General features: G+C 39.8%; 1 protein-coding gene and 1 non-coding gene across 2 annotated transcripts in view; both read right to left on the bottom strand.

The window, feature by feature from the left end:
- Window positions 1–11,535, bottom strand: part of ICA1L (islet cell autoantigen 1 like) — a 55,915-nt gene that overhangs the window by 8,411 nt on the left and 35,969 nt on the right. Inside the window, exons 8-10 of the mRNA XM_003785119.3 lie at window positions 8,839–8,882; window positions 5,478–5,552; window positions 580–837 (exon numbers count right to left, since the gene is read on the bottom strand). Of these exons, the coding sequence (XP_003785167.1) occupies window positions 580–837; window positions 5,478–5,552; window positions 8,839–8,882 (377 nt within the window). The remainder of the gene's footprint in view (window positions 1–579; window positions 838–5,477; window positions 5,553–8,838; window positions 8,883–11,535) is intronic.
- Window positions 2,979–3,085, bottom strand: LOC111723642. Its single transcript, XR_002772142.1, has one exon. It is a non-coding gene; the product is annotated as a U6 spliceosomal RNA (small nuclear RNA).

Raw genomic sequence — 11,535 nt, 5'->3', positions numbered from 1 at the left:
AAAAAAAAAAAAAAAAAAGAAAGAAAGAACTGACAGGACCACTTCATATGGGATATGAGGAGCAAAAATGAACCCTAATGTGCAGAATTGGACACAAGATGATGGAGCAGCAGGTGACTAGAGACTCTTTGACATTAACAAAACAGGTGACTCTTCAGGAAAATCCCTGCCCTGGTTTTCTCCCATAGTCTTCCACTTCTACTGGAAGGCTACCCTGGAACCAGTCTCCAGAGCACTTGTCAACTCTGAACCCACAGGAAGAGAACACACCAAGTTTTGCTTGATAGGACAAAGAGCATCACCTGACCTAAGTAGAAGTGATTAGTGTTTCAAATCAGACACCTGAGAAAGACAAAAAAGACAAAGAAAAGAAAAAGAAAATGACAAAAAATGGGGTTTAGTGGAGGAGGCGGGGAAGCAGCCCTTATTTGATTCATTGACAGATTCCAGTGGTGATTATATTTGATATTTTTCCAATTGATTAGTATGTCTACAGGATTTTACCTAGTAGTACTGAGGTTAACTGTTTTACATAGTTAAAATAAGGCACATGTGTCCAAATGTTTCAAAGACACTTACTATTGAAAGCTCCAGTGGCATGAAGGCCAAGGTCAAAGAGCTGTGAAGGAAGAAATCTAGAGGAATGAGCAAGAGGCTCAGATCCCATAGAAGGCTCCTGGGACGTGAGACTGGCAATGGGGCTCCCAAAGGCAGTCTGGCATTCAGGGGTAAATTCACCAGTACTTGAAGAACCAGGACTTAGGAGGCTGTGCAGAAACGAGAATTCTTTCTCAAAATCTTCTCCTTCCAGTGAATCCACAGATAGATCTTTTGCAACTGTTGAGTACAAAGGAAAACAGAAAGGCTTTTTTCTTTTTGAGGAAGGAAGAATAGTACATAAGACAAATGAAAGTTGTTTAATTGTTCTCATACTGTTATTGACATAACTTTTTTTTTTGTCAAGACAGAGTTCTACCCTATGCCCTGAGCAGAGTACAGTGGCATCGTAGCTCACTGCAATCTCAGACTTGGGCTGTGGGCATCCTGTTGCCTCAGCCTCCAAAGCCACTGTATTACAGGCGCTTGCCGAGGTGCCCAGCTGGGGTTTTCATTTTGTTTCATGAGTTAGGGTCTCACTCTCGCTCAGACAAGCCTCGAACTCCTGAGCTCAAGCAATCCTCCTGCCTCAGCTTCCCAAAGTGCTGGGATTACAGGTGTAAGCCACCGTGCCCAGCTACATAACTTTTAATGAACTAAATTGATTGGATGTTTATGTGAAAAATATTTCTAGGCTCAGCGCCTGTGGCTCAGGCAGCTAAGGCTCCAGCCAATACACCTAGGGTGGCGGGTTCGAATCCCCAGCCCGGGCCCACCAAACAACAATGATGGCTGCAACCAAAAAATGGCCGGGCGTTGTGGCAGGCACCTATAGTCCCAGCTACTTGGGAGGCGGAGGCAGGAGACTCGCTTGAGCCCAGGAGTTGGAGGTTGCTGTAAGCTGTGATGCCATGGCAGTCTACCCAGGGGGATAGCTTGAGGCTCCGACTCAAAAAAAGAAAAAATATATATATTTCTAATGAGGCAGGATTTAGATCAAAATGGTTATATTTCATGATGAAGATACCACAGTTATAAATCTCAATATATGAAATAATTAAATTACCACCTATATAAGACAGAAAACACAGGTGATGCAAAAGAAGTAGAAATAATAAGAGACTTTAACATGCTGCTCAGAATAAAAAAATAGACCAAGAAGGTGAAAAATAGGTAAAGATATAAGAGATCTAAACAGCATAATCAATTAGGTAGTATTTTAGACATACACAAACTACAATAAATAGAAACAAACCACCTTCTCAAGCATATGTTCAAAATTCACAGATTGATTATACTAAGACATACAAAAATCAGTACATTCTTGAAGCAGAAATATTACAGAGAGGGTGGCACTGTCCCCATATACAGAGGGTAGCAGGTTCAAACCCAGCCCTGGCCAAACTTCAACAAAAAATGGCTGGGCATTGTGGCGGGCGCCTATGGTCCTAGCTACTCGGGAGGCTGAGGCAGGAGAATCGCCTAAACCCAGGAGTTGGAGGTTGCTGTGAGCTGTGACACCATAGCACTCTACTGAGGTGACAAAGTGAGACTCTTCTCAAAAAAAAAGCCTATAGCTCACGTGGCTAAGGTGACAGCCACATACACCAGAGATGGCGGGTTCGAATCCAGCCTGGGCCTGTTAAACAACAATGACAACTACAACCAAAAAATAGCCAGGCGTTATGGAGGGTGCCTGTAGTCCCAGCTACTTGGGAGGCTGAGGCAAGAGAATCACTTAAGCCCAGGAGTTGGGAGGTTGCTGTGAGCCATGATGCTACAGCACTCTACCCAGGGTGACATCTTGAGGCTCTGTCTCAAAAAAAACCCCAAATATTACAGACATGCACTGATAATAATGCAATAAAAAGCAATTAAAAAAAAAAACTAAACCCAAAAAGGTTCTTCCACCTATAAGTTGAAAAAACATCTGTTAAACAACTCTGGGTTGAAAGGGGAAATACTTTCTGAAAAATAATTTTAAAAAATTATGTATTACAATCCATGGTGTTAAATAAAATTTATAGGAGACTGTTGGTTTGGACTGAGCTCCTGCACTAGACCAAAATGGAATTATTCATGCTAAAGTTCTTGAATTACTAAACCAAAAGTAAGTTGTTTATCTGACCTTTCAAGAAATCAGAAGAGCAAGAGATTATAGCCAAAATATCCAAGCAGGCTAGTCCTAGTTGGCATAAGGAAATTTCTGTTATAACCTTTACAAGAAAAGTAACTTTGCAATGACCAATCCACTTTTTGTTTCCTGTTTCCTCAGCCCTTTTCTGTCTAAAAAATCAACTGCCTCTGCTCATCTCATCAAAATACTCTTTTTAGAGTCTAGAATTGCAAATAAAAGCCAGTTAAAATTTTAGTTTATTTTTTAAAATATGGAATGCATCATAAACTTTTGTGTCATCCTTGCACAGGGGACATGCTAATCTGCTCTGAATCGTTCCAATTTTAGTATATGTGCTGCTGGAGGAAGCACCAGTTAAGATCTTTAAATTTGGCTGGGCACGATGGCTGATGTCTATAATCCTAGCACTCTGGGAGACTGAGGTGGTGGATCACCTGAGCTCAGGAGTTTGAGAGCAGCAAGACCAGTATGAGCAAGACCCCTTCTCTAATAAAAATAGAAAAAACAGTTGGCCATTGTGGTGGGCACTCTGGGAGGCTGAGGCAGGTGGATCGCTTGAGCTCAGAAGTTGAAGCCCAGCCTAAGCAACAGTTGAGACCCTGTCTCTACTAAAATAGAAAAACTAGCTGGGCATGGTGGTGCATGCCTATAGTCCTAGCTACTCAGTAGGCTGAGAGGCTAGAGCAGTGGTTCTCATCCTTCCCAATGCCGCGGTCATTTAACACAGTTCCTGTGGGTCACGACCCACAGGTTGAGAACCACTGGGTTAGAGGATCTCTTGAGCCAAGAATTTGAGGTTGCTGTTAACTATGAAGCCACAGCACTCTACCTCAGATAACAGAGTGAGATTCTGTCTCAAAAAAAAAAAATCTTTAAATTTGTTGTAATTATCTTTTGACAATGGAGTACTTAAATAACAATGAACAGAGGAAAAATCATAGCCCTTAAAAGTCCAGAAATAACACTCAAATACTTATAGAAATCTAGCATATGATATAATGTTATCTCAAATTACTGGGACAAAGATGGTACTTTATTTATTTTTTAATTTTTGTTAATTAGGCCCAGGTGAGGTTCAAACTCGCCACCCTTGGTGTGCAGGGCCAGTACGCTAAACTGCCGAGCTACTGTGCCCAGATTAGTAATGAATAATTTGTTAATATTTTAAAGTACCGACACCATACACATGAATAAACTCCAAATGAACTGGACAGCTAATGTAATAGAAAAATGAAACTAGAAAAATACTGGAAAAAAAATGATAAGAGAATTTCTCTATAACCTGAGTTTGAGAAAAGCTTCCTGACTATGGCTAAAATTCACAATAAAAGATAAAATAAAATTTTGAAAACTTTTACTAAAATTATTTTTTTAATTTTAAAAGAAACATACAAAGTCAAAAAACAACTGACAAGGAGAAAGTATTTGCAACATAATTGCATGGGATATTCAAGGTAGTTATTTAATGCTTAGAAAGTACATTAAAGTTGGTTTAGTTTTTGGCTTTTTTGTTTGTTTTGAGGCAGGGTCTTAACTCTGTCACCTAGGCTGGAAAGCAGTAGCCTCATAATAGCTCACTGCAACCTGAAATCCCCTCCCTCAGGCTCCTGAGTAGCTGGGACTATAGGTGCACACCTTAATACATGCTTAGTTTACCTTTCTTTTTTTAAAAAATGGGGCAGGGTGGGGCTGGAATCTCACTTCTTTTTCTTCTTCTTTTTTTTTGTTTTTTGGGGTTTTTTTTGACACAGTCTCACTCTGTTGCCCAAGCTAGAGTGCCATGGCTTCAGCCTACCTTATAGTAACCTCAACTCCTGGGTTCAAAGAATCCTCTGGCCTCAGCCTCCAATTAGCTAGGACCTAGATACATTGTCTATCTTTAGTAGAGGTGAAGAGTCTCTGTTCTTCCTTAGGCTGGTCTCAAACTCCTGAGCGCAAATGGATTCTCTTGCCCTGGCCTCTCACAGTGAGTGCTAGGATTACAGGTATGAGCCACCGTACCCAGCCTGTTTTAATTTTGACACCTCATCTCAGAAATAAGGAAACTGGAATGTTAAGATCATACTTTTGTTATTAAATAATGATTTTAGTTTCTTTACCACTGAATGACATTTAATATTTTTAATTAGTATCTCATGACACTGGATACACAAATTGTACTCATTCATTCAACAAATACTTACTGAGACTCTGTGCCTATAGCTCAGTGGCTAGGGTGACAGCCACATATACTGGGGCTGGCGGGTTGGAGCCCAGCCTGGGTCTGCTAAAACATAATGACAACTGCAACCAAAAAATAGCTGGGTGTTGTGGCCAGTGCCTGTAGTCCCAGCTACTTGGGAGGCTAAGAGAATCACTTAAGACCAAGAGCTGTGAGTTGTGATGCCATGGCACTCTACCCAGGGCAACATAGTGAGACTCTGTCTAAAAACAAACAAACAAACAAAAAACCCCAAATATTTACTGAATGCCTGCACTGTTGGATGGTAGAGGTAGATGAGACAGTAAAATAGATCCAGTCCTAGCTATCCTCACAGTTATATAAATACATTCTTATCAGGCCCAAACCTACAAAACAAAGAATTATTTAATTTCCATTGTGATATGCTACAAAAGTATAGGATTATATCCCTATGTATAGACCTATCCAGTTTCTAATGTTAAAGAAATAAATGATAAATAAAAACTGAAGAATTTTAAATAACAGATTATTCTTATATTTAGTGAAATGATAATTTCTTACCATTTTCAGAGTTAGGAAACTGAGATGCTCCAAATTCTCTCATTTGAAAATGTTTTTCCTTGTATTCTGTGGTTGCTAAAAAAAGAGAACATAAAAGATAAATTGAACAAGAAGAAACTTAGCAAGCCTATTTATTAGATATAATATTCTATAATTAGGTCAAATATTCAATTGACCAAATCAGATTATAATACATATAAAAGAGAGATGTCAATTTACAAAGAATCTTATATATATGTAAATTGCATTTGTGTGTATATAACAAACTACATTATAATACCACAGGAATTCAGGTCCTCTGTTATTTCTATGTTTCCTTGAAAGTTAAAAGCTTTCACACTATTCCTTCCCTATTCCCAAACCCTATTCCTTCCTTCATGGACTTTTTCTACTCTATACTCTCTAATAGTCCACTCTCTTTTTTCTTTTCTTTTTCTTTCTTTTTTTGAGATAGAGCCTCACTTGTTGGCCTGTGGTAGAGTGCCATGGCATCATAGTTCATAGCAAACTCAGACTCCTGGGCTCAAGCAATTCTTTTGCCCTCCCTCAAAGTAGCTGGAATTATACGCACTTGCCAAGATGCCTGGCTGTTTTTAGAGACAGTCTTGCTATAGCTCAGACTGGTCTCTAACTCATGAGCTCACGTGATTTGCCCACCTCAGCTTCCCAGAGTGCAGGGATTACAGGCATGAGCCACCAAACCTGGCCTTAATAGTCCATTTTAATTTGTTCTGCCAGATCCCCATGCCTCTGACACTGACTTAACGGATGTTCATTTTATGTTGAATGAATGGATATGGCCTATATTTTCATTATTTTTAAAATTGACAAAAAGTATTCATTGTGTTTAATATGTTATTTTGATATATGTATTCATTCTGAAATGGCTAAATTGAGCTAATTGACTTTTTTTTTTGGAGATAGAACCTCAAGCGCCTGCCACAACACCAGGCTATATTTTTTTGTTGTAGTTGTCATTGTTATTTAACTGGCCCAGGCTGGGTTCAAACCTGCCACCTTCCGTGTGTGTGGCTGGCACCAAACCACTGTGCTATGGGCGCTGAGCCCTTCTTTTTTTGTTTTTTTTTTTTGAGACAGAGTCTCACTATGTCAACCTCAGTAGAGCACTGTGACGTCACAGTTCACAGCAACCTTAAACTCTTGGGCTTAAACCATTCTCTTGCCTCAGCCTTGCAAGTAGCTGGGACTGCAGGTGCTGGCCACGATGCCTGGCTATTTTTTTGTTGCAGTTGTTCAGCTGTTGTTTTAGCTGGCCTGGGCCAGGTTTGAACCTACCACCTTCAGTGTATGTGGCTGGTGCCATATCCACTGTGCTATGGGTGTTGAGCCCTAACTGACATTTGTATTACTTCATATACTTAACATTTTTTATGATACAGACCTTAACATTTATTCTCCTAGCAATTTTCAAGAATATGTGAAAACAAAATAAAAATCTTAGGGTTGCCCCCACCCCCAATTCCTCATGCAAAAGGTAAGGTAAAGGCCTCAGGCACCTGTGAAGAATTGGCCCTACCTATCATTCATTAAGTAAATTCCTTGCTGACTTCCAGTCAAGGACATGCAAATTGTAGCTTTAAGTCTGCAGGCTATGCCTAACTCTTCAAACTAAGGTCGGTTCTGATTTCACACTAATAATGAATTTTAAGTTTATCTTACAGGGACAGAACAGAGACAAGTCAAGATCAGACATTCTTCCTCCTACCCTGGGACAGCTACATTATTGATGCTTCCGCCACTCCTTTTTTCTCTTTGAACATTGTCCTTATGTTACCTAAAATGTAGATTTTCCTTGGTCTCACCAGAATGTAACCATTTTGTCTCACACACACCCTTTTTTCTATATGCTTTTAAATGCTGAAACTTCTAAATTCCCCCTCAGAAAGACAGTCAGTTTTGCCTGTGGTTTATGTGCCAGGGGAACACATCCTCAGCTTTGACTTAATAAACCTTCCTCTATTAAGATTTTTGCCTCAGTCACTAATATTGGATAGATAAATATAATACATTGTTATTAACTATCATCATCATGTTGTACCACACATCTCTCAAACCTATTCCTTCTAATTAAAATTTTGTATCCTTTTACCAACAGCTTTCCAATGCCCCTTACTCCCCCAAATAACTATCGCTCTACTTTGTTTCTTTTCTTTTCTTTCTTTTTTTTTTTTTTGAGACAAACTCTCACTTTGTCACCCTTGGTAGAGTGCCATGGTGTCATAGCTCACAGCAACCTCAAACTCTTGGGCTCAAGTGATTCTCTTGCCTCAACCTCCCAAGTAGCCTGGGCTACAGGTGCTGGATATTTTTAGAGATGGGGGTTTCACTCTTGCTTAGGCTGATCTCGAATCTGTGAGCTCAGGGCAATCCACCTGCCTTGGCCTCCCAGAGTGCTAGGATTACCAGGCATGAGCCACCACACCTGGTCCCACCACTCCTACTGTTTCTGTGAGTTCAACTTTTTTAGATTCCAAATATAAGTGAGGTCATATGATATTTGTCTTTCTGTGCCTGACTTATTTCACTTTCATAATATCCTCTGGTTTATCCACATTGTCACAAATGTCAAGATTTCTCTTTTAAGGTTGAATAATATTCCATTGTGTATATATAGCATTTTAAAAATCTTTTCAATACTTAAGTTGATTCCATATCTTAGCTATTGTGATTAAGGATATGGTCTACTTTTAATTCAAAGACTACATTCTTCTCTTTTTCTTTTCTTTCTTTCTTTTTTTAAGACAGAGTCTCACTCTATCACCCTGAGTAGAGTGCCATGATGTCATAATAGCTCACAGCAACCTCAAACTCTTGGGCTCAAGCAATCTTCTTGACTCAGCCTCTCAAGTAGTTGGGACTATAGGTGCCCACCATCACACCCAACTAGTTTTTCTATTTTTAGTAGAGATGGGTGTCACTCTTGTTCAGGCTGTTCTTGAACTCCTGAGGTCAAGCAATCCACCTGCCTCACCCTCCCACAGTGTTAGGATTACAGGCATGAGCCACCGCACGGAGCCATAACATAATCTCTTTTAAAAGGTTATGTTAAACTGTTTGACATTTTATTTTTATTTTTTTAGAGACAGAGTCTCACTTTGTCACCCTTGGTAGAGTGCTGTGGCATCACAGCTCACAGCAACCTTCAGCTCTTGGGCTTAGGCGATTCTCCGGCCTCAGCCTCTTGAGTAGCTGGGACCATAGGCACCCGCCACAAAACCTGGCTATTTTTTGTTGCAGTTTGGCCAGGGCTGGGTTTGAACCCGCCACCCTCAGTACATGGGGCTGGTGCCATACTGTTACATGTTAAATGTGACCATTTCAAAGTAATTTACTATCTTACCTGATTCATTCCCTAAGCTTGCTTCCTCATCTGACAAAATTAACCTAAAATAAAAACAACAAAAAAAAAAGCATTGATTTTTGTTCAAATACATTTGGTTTCATATTCCCCAAACAGTTTTATATGACTTTAAATTTTTTTTCTTAAGAGACAGAGTCTCACTTTGTCACCCTTGGTAGAGTGCCATAGTGTCACAGCTCACAATAACCTCCAGCTCTTGGGCTTAGGTGATTCTCTTGCCTCAACCTCCCAAGTACCTGGGACTACAGATGCCCGCTACAATGCCTGGCTATTTTTTTGTTGTTGCAGTTTGGCCAGGGCCAGGTTTGAACCCACCACCCTCAGTATATGGGGCCAGTACCCTACACACTGAGCCACAGGCACCACCTGACTTTAAAAATTTTTTTAACTCAGGAGACATAAAATAGTCATCTAGTAGATCTCCTAAAATCTATATCTAAGTGAATTTCTGACTTATTCTATAGATCTCTAGAAGGAATGAAAACCTTAACAATTAAATTATAGGAATTAAAATCTCCAGAAAAAATGGGATACTTTATTTTGAACAACAAAGTGATGTTTGCAAATGACACATTTGCCTAAAATATCCTCTATCAATACTAATTTTGGATATTTACAGCATCTAACTGATGTAATAGTCAAAAAGTGAGACAAAGAAATTGAGCACAGATTTAGTCATTATACCTAGGGCATAACTTCACAATACTAGTACTGTAGATTATTTTTAATAAGTCTTTAGGCTTGGCACCTGTGGTTCTGTGGCTGGTGCGCCAGCCACATACACCAGAGCTGGCAGGTTCAAATCCAGCCCAGGCCACCCAAACAACCATGACATCTACAACCAAAAAATAGCTGGGTGTTGTGGCAGGCACCTGTAGTCCCAATTACTCGAGAGGCTGAGGCTAGAGAATTGCTTGAGCCCAAGAGTTTGAGGTTGCTGTGAGCTGTGACGCCATAGTAAAAAAAAAAAAAGAAAGAAAAGAAATACTTATGATTTGGAATGAAATTTGCAATGACAGTTATATATATGTTTTTTTTTTAAAGAACCTGGATGAGAGCCAAGGTGAAATGCCTGGCAATGTGTTGACTCAAAAAGTAGCCCTCATAAGGCTAAAGATGAAGGAGAAGAATTTGAATAAAACTTTCATGAAATATGAAAATGGGAAAACTAATTAGTTTATGTAATGTGTTACTTTAAATGTTAATATATAACTAAGTTACTAAGTTTAATTTATAACTATATATTTATTTAATTAGATATTTGTTAAATTTAATTTCTTTTTTTTTTAATTGAGACAGTCTCACTTTATTGCCCTCGGTAGAGCGCTGTGGTATCACAGCTCACAGCAACCTCAAACTCTTGGGCTTAAGTGAGTCTCTTGCCTCAGCCTTCTGAGTAGCTGGGACTACAGGCGCCTGCCACAATGCCTGGCTATTTTTTTGTTTTTAGCAGGCCCAGGTTGGGTTCAAACTCACCAGCCATGGTGCATGTGGCTGGCGTCCTACCCACTGAGCTGCAGGCACCGCCCCATTAAATTTAATTTCTAACTAGATGTTTAAGAAGTGTTGATCCTAAGATATATTCACATTAGCCAAAAAATTGGTTTGGATTTCCCCATAGGGAATATAGGGAAAATGTCTTAGTTACAGGGTCACTTTCTACTCAACAATATATAGTTAGTTGCTGTTTGGCCTTTATTTCTGACTTTGTTATTTAAGACTTAGTACAGTCTTAAAATGAGGATTAAGTGGCAGCTCTGAAAGAAAAACAAAGGGACAATGTAATAAAAGGGAAACAGTCAATATGAAAATTATACATGGCAAGAGCCCCTTCAGGTAACCGGTTCCTGTCCGATCTGTGTTATTTTAGAGACAGATTTTTTTTTTTTAAGACAGAGTCTCACTTGTCACCCTTAGTAGAGTGCTGTGGTATCACAACTCACAGCAACCTCAAGCCTCCCAAGTAGTTGGAACTACAGGCGTCTGCTACGACGCCTGACTATTTTCAGAGATGAGATCTGGATCTGGCTCAGGCTGGTCTCCAACCTGTGAGCTCAGGCAATCCACTGGCCTTGCCCACCCAAGTGCTGGGATTACAGGCATGAGCCACCATTCCTGGCCTAGAGACAGATTTTTAATAGTTTGTCTCATAGCTGCTTATACCTGTTCCTTTCTTCTCTCCATCTGTCCCTTCTGAGAGTCACTAGAGGTCCTAAATGGCACAATCTGGTCTAACACCCTAGTCTGTTTGGCACTTATGTTGTCTCCTTTGCCTGACATATTCAAAATGGAAGGAAAAAACCATAAAACTGTAAGGCTTCAAAACAAATTACTAAGGTTTGAGTTTGTCCCCACCAAAACTCACGCTGAAATGTGATCTCAACCCCAAGCTGGCAGTATTAGGAGATGGGCTTAGTGGGGAAGCATTTGGGTCATACTGGCCCTGGCTAATCCATCATGAATGGTTTGGTGCTGTTTTCATGGTAGTGAGTTCTCACTCTCACAAAACTGGTTAGTTTTCTCAGTATATTCCTGTGAGAGTGGGTTATTTTAAAAGCCAGAATGTCTCTTAGATTTTGCTGCTTAGCAAGTGTCTGCTTCCCTTTTGTCTTTTTTTTTTTTTTTTGAGACAGAGCCTCAAGCTGTCCCCCTGGGTAGAGTGCCGTTACATCACAG

This window comes from Otolemur garnettii, unplaced genomic scaffold, assembly GCF_000181295.1.
Source record: "Otolemur garnettii isolate 467f Iridium unplaced genomic scaffold, OtoGar3 scaffold00013, whole genome shotgun sequence".
In the NCBI taxonomy this organism is placed as follows: domain Eukaryota; kingdom Metazoa; phylum Chordata; class Mammalia; order Primates; family Galagidae; genus Otolemur; species Otolemur garnettii.
The sequence above is the reverse complement of the archived record's forward strand: the minus strand, read 5'-3'. Positions and strand labels throughout refer to the sequence as shown.